Raw genomic sequence first — 13,959 nt, 5'->3', positions numbered from 1 at the left:
TGCTTCCAACCAGTCATTTCATTTTCCTTTCTTTTCTTGTATTGTATTGTATGACATTTTGTGATTAAGGAATTAATACAATTTGTTTTCAATGCATTTCTCTATTTCCTTCGACTCCATCTCCATCTTCTTTGCTTAACATCCTTACTTTCATTGCAATACTTAGTGAGATTGCTTGGGTATCGCATACTTTCATTGCAATACTTAGGAATATGAAGCATGTAGTAATCCACCGAGAGGTGTGCGTTGCGTGAGTGTGTGAGTAACTTTATTTTCTTAGTGTGAAGCTACGACAACGCCTGTCTATCGGCTAATGCATTGCTCGTATATGAGTAAAGTCAACAACAACCAACTACCCAGGAGGGTAAGTGGTTGGTCGCTTTACATAATGTATGTATTGTTCACTAGAGATAGGAATAATCTTAGGTCAGTCAAGATCATGTGGTTACCTTATCCTATGAGCGCATGATTCATCATTTAGGCATACTTGGGAGAGTAGTCTAAAACCCAAATCTAAGACTCGGGAGAGCGGAATGGAACGCATAGGCAAGAACGGGGAAATTAGAGATGAGCTTCGTTTGCTAACCTGCATCGCATGCACCCTAGGAATAGGTATGATATTATGTGGTCACCTTATTTGTGTGTGTGTCACTTTGTCATCACATAAATAAGAATAGATGCTTATGTATAGGTCATATAGACTTATCACATATATCGCATGCGTTCTAGCATTAGAAGTCGTAGCATTCACACCGGGAGGTGGTTTACTATTGTATGTGTGTTGCATGATCGCATGGCTTGTGTTGACTAAGGTCGCCCTTGCGGTCACTCTTAAGGGTTGCTATGAAATCATCTCTACATTTTATCTATTTTCCCATTCATTTATTTCATGTCAAGAGTTTTCGTGTCTCTACCTCTCATGCATACTTTCATTGCATTATCTATTAGTTAGGAGTAGAAGTAGGATTAGTTTAGAAACCCCTCCAACATTCTTTTATTTAAACTGCCACATGCACATTACCGCATTCGCACATAAGAATGAAACGCTGTGTCCAGTCCGGTGCTATTAACACTGGGGCTGTTGTAAACGCATACTTCCAGGTTTTGAACGCGTCAGTGCAGTCTTCCTTAAAAACATAGGGTCGGTTCGCCTCCAATAATGCGTTTAGAGGTCGTGCAATCTGAGAAAAGCTTCTGACAAACCGTCTATAGAAGCCGGCATGTCCTAGAAAACTTCTTAGCGTTTTGACATTCGCTGGTGGTGGAAGTTTTGCTATTACATCAATCTTGGCTCCATCCACTTTCAACCCAGCCTTGGATACTTTATGCCTCAAAACAATTCCTTCTGTAACCATGAAGTGACATTTTTCCCAACTCAATACTAAGTTTGTTTCCTCGCACCGAGCGAGGACGGCTTCTAAGTTATCCAGGCATGACTAGAATGAGTCTCCAAAGACTGAAAAGTCATCCATGAAGAATTCCACGGTCCTCTCCAAGAAGTCAGAGAAAATGGCTATCAGACAGCATTGAAATGTCCCTGGTGCGTTTCATAGCCCAAAGGGCATGCATCTGAATGCGAAAGTGCCAAAGGGACAAGTGAACGTGGTCTTCTCTTGATCTTCTGGATCTACTAAAATCTGGTTGTAACTAGAATAACCATCGAGAAAACAATAGAACTTTTTACCTACAAGTCTATTAAGCATCTAATCGATGAAAGGAAGAGGAAAGTGGTCCTTTTTAGTTGCTGCGTTGAGTTTCCGATAATCCATACTAATTCGCCAACCTGTGACAGTTCTTAAAGGAATGAGTTCATTGTTGCTATTTACTATCACGGTCGTTCCCCCTTTCTTGGGAACGCATTGAACTGGACTAACCCAATTACTGTCGGATATCAGATAAATAACTCCCGCGTCCAGCCATTTCAAAATCTCCTTTTTGATCACTTCTTTCATAATGGGGTTAAGCCTTCTTTGAGGCTCGATTGACCCCGACTTCCCTTCCTCCAGCCTAATTTTGTGCATACAATAGGATGGACTTATTCCACGAATATCTACAAGTATCCACCCTATTGCGCGTTTATGTTTCTTCAACATCTGCAAGAGTGAATCTTCATTAGGCTTTGTGAGATTAGCAGAAATGATAACAGGTAATGTATTATTAGTTCCAAGAAAAGCATATTTCAAATTTCTGGGTAACTGTTTTAATTCGAGTTCAGGTGGTTGTTCGAGTGAAGGACACATTGGTTTTGTCTGCCACTCACTCAGACTTGGCGGCTCGGATTCTTTCAGGGTTCCCTCCAATGCGAGAACTTCACGTACTCAAGTCTCTTCTTCAGTCAATTCAATATTGTTTAGCTGACAATCATCACTGTCTGGGAATTTTAATGCGTTGAGCACATTAAATTTCACCTCTTCATTATCCACGCGCATGGTTAGCTCACATTTATGCACGTCAATCAGAACTTTCCCAGTAGCCAAGAAAGGCGTCCAAGGATGATTGAAACCTCCATATCTGCTTCATAATCCAGAATAATAAAGTCTGCTGGGAATATGAGATCGTCAACCTTCACTAAAATATCTTCAATCTTACTTTCCGGGTATTTAATTGTCCTGTCAGCGAGTTGAAGGGTAACAGAAGTAGGTTGTGCCTCGCCAATCCTCAATTTCTTAAAAACTGAAAGGGGCATGAGATTGATGCTCGCTCCTAGGTTGCACGACGCATGACCCACATCTAATCCTCCAATTGAACAAGGAACTGTGAAGCTCCCTAGGTCCTTTTGCTTCTGTGGTAGCTTGTTTCTTACTAACGCGTTGCATTCCTGCGTTAGTGTTATTACTTCTTTCTCACTGACTTTTCTCTTTTTCATCAAAATGTCCTTCAAAAACTTCACGTATATTGGCATCTGCTCCAAAGCTTCTATGAGTGGTATGTTGATGTGCAGCTGCTTTAAGTGCTCGAGAAAGCGCTTGAACTGATGTTCATCATTATTTTTCATCAGACGCCTAGGGAATGGTGCATTCAGAGGCACCTCCTGCTTTCCCACGTTAGACGTGCTGATTTCTGAATGGCTTGTATTTTCTGGCGTTCTCTTTTCCTGATCTGTTGAACATGTAATGCGTTCTTTCGAAGGATTATTGTTTCTTGGATTCATCTTTCTTTCTGCAAGGGCTCTTCCACTCCGCAACGTCACTGTATGACATTGCTCTTTCCCGTTATTATTCCCAGGTGTCTCTATACTGCTAAGTAGAACACCTGGCTGCCTGCTTTTCAACTTGCTTGCAATCTGCCCCACTTGGATTTCCAGGTTTCTGATTAATGACGTCTGGCTCTTCAGCATTGTGTCGTTCTGGGCTATGTATTCCTTCAATAGGTTTTCCAACAGAGTTCCAGAACTCGATGCGTTGCCACCTCTATTGAAGGGTTGTTGATGCTGTTGTTGCGTTTGTTGAAAGACAAGCGGCGGTCCATTCCTTTATTGATGTTGTTGACATTGATGAGATCGAGAAAAAGGGTTCTCTCTCAACTAAGGTTATTAGGGATTGAACAAAAGGGCTCTCCCACATGTTTAGGCAAAGAAGTAGAGGAATTTTACAGGAAATATTGATGAGTTTTAGTCTAGAGTTTTACATGTTATGATTTTATATTTTCAAATTTTTATTTTTGAACCCTGGAATTTGAATGTAAATATGTTATTCTAAACATGTTTATATCGTGAGTTATGAAAGTATGATTTATTTAAAAGAAGTCGCTCACTAGGCATTTTCAGCTTACCCTTTTTAAAGTTTTCCTCCCTAGGTAACGATCAAAGTCCCGAGGCCTAACAGTTCTACTAGTCAGTCACTTCTCAAGAACCTAAGAGGATTTGAATCTTAGGTGGCACATCATGTCTTGTTAAACTTGTATCTTAGTTCATGTTGTGGGAGTCATGATAGAGTTTTGAGTGGCTATGTAAATAAAGTATCCTACTATGTGAAAATCTGTATGCTAAGTTGTATAGACCTTTTGATAATAATTCGTTGTGAGTTATAAAACTACTTATTAGGTACTAGAAGTACAAGTTCATGGAAGTATGTTGGCAGTAGTTGTCATAAGAGGATTGGCAATTGTTGTCTTCACACTTCTTCTCAGATTATGAGGGTAATTTGGGAAAGGGTGTGACAAGTTGGTATCATAGCATAAAATTTTGGGAAATAGAATCATGCATTAGAATAGGGGCATGTGAATGATGTTCTAGCCTAATAATGTTATAGGAATCAAACCTCGAGAAGGTGATGGATTGACTTGACAAATGGCTGAAAAGGATCATGACCCTACCAGAGATTTTATAGCTCAAAGGGATCAAGATCCAGTTAGAGAACCCGTAGTACTGGAAGCTATATCGAAAGGAGATTCTAGTACCCCTCGGGTTAAAGTAGATCCTCATATGGAGGATAGAGTTTTCGATAGGATTGCCCAAATGATGCTAGCTAGCGTAGGATCTGTACAAACAGATCCTAAGAAAAAGTATGGCATTGAGAGGATAAAGGCACTGGGTACTACTGCATTTAAGGGTACTACTAACCCTGCAGATGTTGAGGCATGGTTAATTTAGATAGAGAAATGTTTCTAGGTAACAGAATGCCCTAAGGATCGTAAGGTCAAGTTAGCGGTATTTCTGCTGTAGAAAAGGGTTGAGCAGTGGTGGAGAGTGATAGGTTCCAGAAGGAACAGATCAGAGGAGATGACCTGGGATGAGTTTAAGAGGATTTTTTAAGACAAATACTATCCTACTTCTTATCATAAGGCAAAAAGGAATGAGTTTCTGAAACTCGTTCAAGGAAATATGATCGTTGCTGAATATGGATAGAATTATACAGGGCTATCCAGGTATGCTTCTACAATTATAGCTGAGAAAAAAGATAGGTGCAAACGTTTTGAAAGAAAACTGAGAAGAGAGATACAGACTTCTGTTACTACTACAGCTAACTAGACGGATTTCTCCCAATTAATGGAGACTGCAATGTGAGTGGAGGAGAGCTTGGCAGAGGACAGGCAAGACAGGGAAGTCTCTAGATGAGAAAAGAGGAAAATTACTCTAAGAGAATCTGGCATGAGAGATTTGAAGCCCCACTTCATCGAGCCAATGACTTCTCAAGGTAGTACAACATGTAGTCAATAGAGAAGAAGTAGGCAGAGATCCAGCCAGACAACTAGAGGGTCTAGATCGAGACGTACAGGAGAGCCAGTGGCCAATACAGGTAGAAAGCCTCAATGTACTAAATATGGAAAATATCATTTAGAACAAGTTATGAGGGACAAAATGTCTGCTATCAGTGTGAACAGCCTAGGCATTACAGGAGGGAATGTCCCCAGCTAGTTGTAGGGGCAAAGACTAAGTAGAACAACATCCTAGACAGTGATACAGCCTAAGGTAGGTACAGCATGTGATGAGGAAACTAGTAGTGCCAAGTAGAAAGGTGCAGCAGGATGGCCACGTCAACAGGGCAAGGTTTATGCTATGACTCAGCAGGAGGCTAAGGATGCACCCAATGTTGTTACTGGTACGATCTTTATTCATGATAGATATGCTCATGTATTATTTGACCCTGGGGTGACCCATTCATTTATTTCTAGCATGTTTGTATTGAATACTGATGAGATGCTAGAAATTATGCCTGAGAAGTTAGTTATTTCTACCTCTATTAGCAATCTACTGATAGTTAATAACTATTATAAAAAAATGTGTAATTTTAATAGAGAGACAGAGCATGGTGATTGATTTGATTCCCTTAGAACTACTAGAGTTTGATACTATTCTAGGAATGAATTTCTTTTTTAAATACCATGAAACTGTGACCGTCATAAGAAGGAAGCGATATTCAAATTACCAGGTCAAGCGGAAGTAGTGTTTGCAAGAGAAAGGAAAATTTTCCCTACTTGTCTAATTTCAGCAGTAAAGGCCAGGAAGTTATTGAATAAAGGTTATGCAGCATACTTGGCCCATGTATAGTTTCACAGTCGAAGAAGTTAGGACCAGAAGATGTTCCTATGGTGTAGAAGTTCAGTAACGTATTCCCTGAGGAGTTATCAGGACTACCACTTGATAGAGAGGTGGAGTTTACTATAGATTTGATTTTAAGGACAACACCCATCTCTCAAGCACTTTATAGGAAAACACCAGCTGAGCTGAAGGAATTGAAGACTCAATTACAGGAATTAGTAGATAAGGGCTATATCAAAACCAATATGTCACCTTGGGGAGCACCAGTATTATTTGTGAAAAAGAAGGATGGCACACTCAGGCTGTGCATTAGCTACAGACAGTTGAACAAGGTAACTATATGGAATAAGTATCTGCTACCTCGTATTAACGACCTGTTTGAACAGCTAAAATCAGTATTTTCTAAAATTGATCTGAGATCAGGTTACCATCGGTTAATGGTTAAGGAGGCGAATCTTCCCAAAACAGCCTTCCGGACTAGATATGCGCATTATGAGTTTCTGGTTAAGCCATTTGGCTTAATTAATGTCCAATGGTGTTTACGGATTTGATGAACGGGATATTTCATCCCTATTTAGATCAGTTTGTAATTTTTTTTATAGATGATATCCTGGTTTATTCAGGTAGTAAAGAAAAACATGCAGAGCATTTGAGAATAGTGCTATAAACATTACGCGAGAAGCAGTTATATGCTAAGTTCAACAAATGCAAGTTTTGGCTCGACCAGGTGGTGTTTTTAGGACACGTAGTGTCCACAAAAAATGTCAACATTGATCCTTAGAAGATTGAGGCTGTAGTTAGATGGGAGCGGCCTACCTCAATGATGGAGGTACGTTTTCTTAGGCTGGCAGGTTACTACAGGAAGTTTGTAGAGGGCTTCTCAAAGATAGCTCTCCCACTAACCAGTCTAACCATGAATGATGCAATGTTTGAATGGACAAATAGTTGTGAACAGAGTTTTCAAGACTTAAAGAAAAGATTGGTGACTACACCAATCCTAACTCTTCCAATTCCTGGGAAGGATTTCGAGATTTACTGTGATGCATCCAGACAGGGATTAGGATGTGTATTAATGTAGGATGGTAAAGTAGTAGCTTATGCATCCAGAAAATTGAAGAAGCATGAGGGGGACTACCTTACTCATGATTTAGAACTAGCAGCTCTAGTGCTAGCATTAAAGAGTTGGAGACATTATCTATATGGTGAGAAACGTCACATCTTTGCAGATCATAAGAGTCTAAAATATATCTTTGGTCAAAAAGAATTAAATCTAAGACAAAGGCAGTGGATAGAGTTAATTAAAGATTATGATTGAACCATTGATTATCACCCAGGTAAGGCTAACGTGGTAGCAGGTGCTTTAAGCAAAGAAGTTGAGCTACCCCAGAGATGTGTTGATTTCTTTAAGAAGAAGGTTATTACAGGAGTTTAAGGGAGCTAATGCAGCATTAACAATAAGTCATTTGGGGGAAATGATAGCTCAACACTCTAATGCAACGCTATAAGGTAGTAGGTATCAGAGCATGTTTTAAGCATTCAATTTGCATTAATTTAAGTAACTTAAGCTCAACTTAATATGCATGCTTAGCTTTTTTCCAAACTCTTGTTTTATAAAGTAAAAGGTTGTTGTATACTAAATAAAAGGCAAACATATTGTAGAGTAAAAGTAAGTTTGTATGATATTTTTTAAGGAGATTACTCCTCTTTCTCAGGGGTGTGATTAACCTGGGGCAGTTATGACACCCATAGTTTCTCTCTAAGCTAAAATGTCTTTGAGGAATGAGTAATCTTCGACACCTTTGAAGGATACGTTGCTCGTAGTTATATGTCTTTCACGTAACCTGTGTAAGCAAGCAAAAACAAAGGTGGTATAGTTTGGATAAAGGTTCCTCTTTTGATTAAACAACAACAACAACAACAACAACAACAACAACAAAAAAAAAAAGTAGAATAAAAGTTTGGTTCCCTTAAGTTTTACATTTCCACCTTGGATCTAGGAAGCTTAATATTTGTTCTTCCGAGCCAAAATAGGGGAAACGCGTTGAGGGTCGAATAAAACCTTTCCGGACTAGTAAAGCCCTAGATAGGATTGGCTAAGCGTACACACATGTAGGGGATAGAGAATTAGTTTTAAATTTCTCTATTTAGCCTTGAGGTTCGAGTCACTCATTTGCATCACATGATTCATGTCTAGATTTTCTTTTACCTTGCTCGGGATGAGCAAGAATTAAGTTGGGAATATTTGATAACTCTCAAAAAAAGCTATAATTTCTAGATTAATTTAGGCTCGTTAATGAATTTTTAATGTTAGTTATCCTCTTTTATAGGTATTGAGTGCCAAAGAGGTAGAACCGAGCATTTGGAGAGAAACGGAGTTAATTTGAAGCATTTTGGAGGTGATTTCAGCATCTGTGTTTCAAAAGAGAAGAAATGACCAAAATACCCCTGACTAGAGTATCGCAACCCTCACTCAATGCTTTAACGCAACGTCGTAAGGAAATAGGCTCATATACAGGGCAGCGTCACAATGCTACACTTAGCATTGCAACACTGGAAGATTAATAGAACGCCAACGCATCCGTGTGCGCGTGCACCTGTCGCAAGCAAGCGTCACAATAACGTTGCAACGCTACTCCAACGCTTAAGTGCTGCTGTCGAAAAGAGCATTGCAAACTCTTGCCAGCGTTGCACCTATTGTATAAAAGTGTTCTTTCCGAATTAGGTAAGAAGAGGATGCAAAATCTTATAGAGGCTGAGGAATGGCTGCTAGTTCTTCCCCTTCCTTTATCTTTTTTGTATCTTTGGTTAGATTTTTATTTTCTTTTGGATTGTAAATAATGGATTGGATCTTCCTCTTCGATTTGTCTATGGATTGCTCGAGGTAATGATTTTCTATCTAGTTTTTGGAGTTTTAATTCTTTGTTAATTTCTTGAGAATTTTGTATTCTTGAATGAATGGCATGTTGAATTTGTGTCTTCTTTGAATCCATTATAATTTTTATACGCATGATTGTGGGATTGACTATTCATACATAATCGTGCATGGCTAATCGATTTTTAGTTACGTCACATTCTTACATGAATCTCTAGCTAAAAACCAATCAAATAACATTAGTTAATTGGGCATTTGATGGTTATTCATAGGATGCTTGAATTGCTAGGTTTGGAGATAAAATTGGTTAATTGAATATGGCTTTCTTGACAATTAATCGACACAATTGAATTCTAAATTATAATGCATGTATTTTTAATTCTATATAGTCGCTATCAAACCCAAAAGAATTTAGAAACATGTAGATTAGTTGGGGTGTAGCCTTTCCAATCTTAATTAATAATTAGGATGCTTTCTCAATTAGATTCTATTTAGTTGTCTGCCTTTGTAGAGGCTAGAGATCACATCGAGCTAGTAATTGTGCATACATGAATTGGTTGTATGTTTAAGTTTTAGAAATCGAGGATAGAAATAGCATTGAATGGCTCTAGAAACTAGATCGATCAATCCTAGTTTACATTTATCCCTTGTATTTTAATTCCTTGCATGTTTTCATTTTATCTAACACCAAAACCCTGTTTTTACTGCTTTTCATAGTCAAATTTAGCTTAAGAGAAGATTAAATTATGGTCTCCCTGTAGTTCAACTCCGTACTTGCCACTTATGCTACTTGTTAGTATAAGAAGTAGGTTTCGGTGATTTACAAATATTTTTGTTTTTATTTGGGGTTGAATTAACGATATCGATTTTCGAGTCACAAACAAATAGATGTCTCAATATTGGGTTCCATATTTCATCTCTAGTTTTTAAAATGACAATTTTAGTTTAGTAAATTAATTACTACTTTATAACATTAAATATAACATTTTTATTAGAATGGGAATACACTTGAAAATAACAAGAAGAAATTCATGGTGGAAAAAAAAGATATCAATAAACATAAAGTTAACACGGAAGTGTGATATTTGAATTTAGAAATATTATGTGAGTGGAAAGATTGGAGAGGTTGGAACTTTTGATCAATTAAATGTATTTTTCTTTTTATTTTTTTAGTATAGCAATTTTGGGTGGGAGTAATTCAAACTTCATGGCCAAGAGTGTGTCTTATTTCACTTGAATTATGTTCATGTTAGCATATATGTTTTGACTATCTAAATTATGCTTAAGTTGTCGTGATTTAGTATTCTAAAAGAAAAACCTGCATAAATTTAAATCGAATACTATATCCATCATCAGCAGATCGACGTCTACCATCAATTATATTCAATTATATTGGATCTTATTGAGATTAAGGATGTTCAAAATTCAAATTGAAAATACAAAGAGGTCTCACGATGTTTATAAAATGCATATGCTTTTCCTTTCATTATCAATTAATTTTGAGAAGAAACTCTATGTTTATCTAATATCTTATAAAAATGATAAAGTTCACACTAGCATTCGAAATAAATAAATAAATCACATCAAGCGAATGCAACCTCGTCGTATCGCTTTCCACTTTGTTGAATCAAAGCAAAAAGATAATGTTAAACATTCTATTGTCTTTACTACTTTTTCTACCTTTTGAAGGAAAAGCAATGTAATATCAAACTACTATTTTCTGTCTAAAAACATTCGTTTGTGTTCTTTCAAGAAAAGAAAAATAAAATTGTTTGAGCTTGTTTGGTTACACTGCCTTTCCCTTTCTGTGTATCTCTATGCTCTCTGGTTTGACGAAGAAAACATTTTGATACAATTGGACTACACCTAACTATTGTATAGCCCCTACTACATCCAGTAAAAAATTGTTGTGGCATTTTTTATTTTTTAAAAAACTAATTAAAAAAGAATTTGTGTGTAGGAAAAGGTGAGAATATGTAGGCTGTTTGAAGAATGTTTTCATATCCCCCGCCTATTACATTAAGTAATATAATTCATTCTTCATTCTTCAAATGCTTCCAAAACTTTATGCAAGCATAAAGATATGAAATTTTGGTTTATTCTCACTAACTTTAAATAAAAAGATCATTTAGCTTTTACGAAAAATAGAAGAAACTTAAAAAAAAAATAAAAAAAAAAAAAAAAAAAATCCGTAAATGCTGTTTATCTCTTTAAAAAAACTAGATATAAGAACAAGAAATTAAGTATTTTACCCCCTTAACTACTAGTCTCTTCATAATCTCTCAGTTCTGCTATTTAATGTTTCCTCACTTCAAGAAAGACCTGCTCAGCTAGATAAGTTGGGAAGTATGACATTTTATAGTTCATCTGGTTCTGTCACTTCTCCACGAGAGAACGTAACATTGAACCACAAAGAGATAACAGAGAATCTACAAACCTCATGAAAACAGTATCTATAATGGGGACAAGATTCAAATTTCTATATTGGGACAATGCATATGGAACAATGCAGCGTATGTAACCACAGGATTCATTTACCTGCTTCCTTAACGATATCTGGCAATGTGCCATAGTTTGAATATCAGAAATCTTCTACCCTAACGGCATCATGGGGCTTTTCATATGCATCTTTCGATCTCGACTTCTTCACTCCTGCTGTGAACCAGACCTTATCAGATTTGTAGCCCTCAACCGACACACTTGTCACTTTCACCCACACTAAGACTTTTGTCTTCATTCCTTCAATGCTTGTAAGCTTCCCTCTCTGAAGAGTTGCTTTCACCCGTGTTGCATATCTGACTACAGAGGAATCCTTGAAGCTTATCTCACAAGCGGATGGTAAGTATACAATCAGCTTGGACTTAGATTCATCAAATTCATAACAGGTCATGTTCTGAGGAAAGAGACCGGGCGGTAAGTTGTACTCACGAAGTAACTCTGGCAAGCTCTTCAATGGCTTTCCTGTGGGAGGAAAAAAAATCTTGAATACTCAAATAGGTTATGATTTTCTTCATTATTATGCTCATGTAAACCTTTTAAAACTTAATATAGGAGATGAGAGGCAGTCATAAGGGAGTGAGAGACAGTTTGTCATACGAAGAATACAGATATGCAGAAAGGGGAAAGGCAATCCAATAACTGATTCAAAAGGAAAAGGAAAAATGAAAGAGGAAACTTCACTCATAGGAACTTTTTGGAGAACTTCCCACAGAATGCAACCAGATATTGCAGCAACATTGTCCATTAACCCAGCATTGAATATGTAATTATTCTAATTTAAGAGGAGAGAATGTGCATGAGGTCACCTTTTAGCTTGTTGAAAATCCACTTTGCCTTCTCTTCAACGGTATTTGAGAAAGTCTGCCACAAAAAGATAACATATATGAGATTCTAACCATGGTCTAAGTTTAATATTTGCCTATACATAAATGGAGAAGTACTCAAGAGTTCTAGTTGATGCCATTCAACTTGAGTAAGTTATGAGCATCAGATTTAGTCTGCTTTTACGGTGCTTACATCAATAGTCCTATTTGAAGTAAGTTATGAGCATCACATTTAGTCCGTCCTATTTGACTTTAATGCCCCCTCAAGATGGGACTTCTTTTGAGTTCACCATTCTTGATCGGATCACAATTTCTTTTTATTGGACCAAATACTCGTTTGGGTTTTATGGCCTCTAATACAATATTTGATAGTATGGGGTTTCATCTCAAAACCAATTGACTATGAGAGGAGTAGCCCATCTATCTTATTAAGAGTGTGAGATCCATGATTTTTCCAATGTAGGATTCTCAACATGTCCTCTCAAGATGGTGCCTCTTTTAGGTTCCCCATTCTTGGTCAGATTACAATTTCTTTCTATTAGACCAAATACTCATTTAGGTTTCATGGACTTTGATACCATATTTGATTTGATAGTATGGGGTTTCATCTCAAAACCAATTGACAGTAAGAAGAGTAGCTCATCTATCTTATTAAGAGTGTGAAGTTTCTTGGTTCTTTCGAGGTGGTATTCTGAACAGACAATCAACATCTCCTTGACGGGAACATTGGAAAAAGAGAATTCCTCACTTTTAACAGACAGATTCCATATTAACATCTCCTGAATAGATCATGGAGTTTTATCCAAATAGATTTTGGTCAATCAACACAATTCTCATCCTCCAGTATCCCCCACCCCCATGTCATCCTACAGTAGATGTATTTTCTCAATATTTTTCCCAAGAAGTTTTTCAATCAAAGTGATACAATCAACCAAACCCAAATGACCCCTTCAGTCCATTTTCACTTCCATCGCAACCCTACTGGTGAACCCTTTAATTAATGGAAGAAACCAACGGATCTAGCCTTAATCTTAGCAGTAGGCGATAAACAAAGAAAAATCAGCACAAAATCCACTGCTAATAACAATCAAGTAAAACTGCATTACTCAAATCTCGAACAACAAAAAGAAACCCAACACCAAAATCAAAGAAAAACATGGGCAGAGACACAAAAGGGTGCCCAATAAATAAACAAAATTAACAAATACAAAGCAGAAACAAGACCAGCAGAAACTCACATTGAAATCATCAGTGATGTTAGCGAGTTCCTCCTTGGCTTTCTTTGAAATCCACAAGCTCCCAACCTTTAAGCTGCCCACTTTAGTCAAAGCCTTCTCCATTTTCGAAGCAAGGACCGACGTTCACTACCTCTAAAGCTCGGCGGCGAGAGAAGAAAATGGGGAGATGGGAGTAATGGAGAAAATGGGAGCCACACCCATATAAATCTGAAGCAACCTGGAGAAGACAAAGGCGCTAGCGGCTACTGTCAAATGTGAATTGTGGCGCTTTCGTTCTGTTCTGCGCTGTTGTTGTGTTGAGGAGTGTGAAATGGAATCGGGAGGGTAATTTGGTAAATTGGTAAATGGAAAGAGCTAATCTTCCGGCTTTTGAGCGGTTTTATTGTTAATTGCCATTTCCTATTCTAATGTCACGCTAGGTTTGGTTAGAAAGGGCGGGATTCTTTCATGAATTAGATTTTAAATTAATATTTACCTTTAATAAAGTGACATTTACGAATATAGCAATCGGGTCTAAAATATAAATAGATATAGCACGATATAAAA

The 13,959-nt window shown here is 37.4% G+C and overlaps 2 protein-coding genes across 2 annotated transcripts; both read right to left on the bottom strand.

Moving 5' to 3' along the window:
• Nucleotides 1–2,455: 2,455 nt before the first annotated feature.
• LOC120081103 lies at nucleotides 2,456–3,337 on the bottom strand. The gene has a single exon (XM_039035778.1). The coding sequence runs from the start codon at nucleotides 3,335–3,337 to the stop codon at nucleotides 2,456–2,458; it is 882 nt and encodes a 293-aa protein (XP_038891706.1).
• Nucleotides 3,338–11,123: 7,786 nt separating this feature from the next.
• LOC120081208 (uncharacterized protein At5g01610) lies at nucleotides 11,124–13,702 on the bottom strand. Its single transcript, XM_039035909.1, has 3 exons — nucleotides 13,414–13,702; nucleotides 12,158–12,212; nucleotides 11,124–11,813 (listed from the first exon to the last, which is right to left on the bottom strand). The coding sequence occupies exons 1-3, from the start codon at nucleotides 13,513–13,515 to the stop codon at nucleotides 11,434–11,436; spliced, it is 537 nt and encodes a 178-aa protein (XP_038891837.1). The 5' UTR covers nucleotides 13,516–13,702; the 3' UTR covers nucleotides 11,124–11,433.
• Between the last annotated feature and the right edge of the window lie 257 nt (nucleotides 13,703–13,959).

This window comes from Benincasa hispida, chromosome 7, assembly GCF_009727055.1.
Source record: "Benincasa hispida cultivar B227 chromosome 7, ASM972705v1, whole genome shotgun sequence".
NCBI lineage: Eukaryota > Viridiplantae > Streptophyta > Magnoliopsida > Cucurbitales > Cucurbitaceae > Benincasa > Benincasa hispida.
This window is presented reverse-complemented; position numbering and strand designations above follow the sequence as displayed.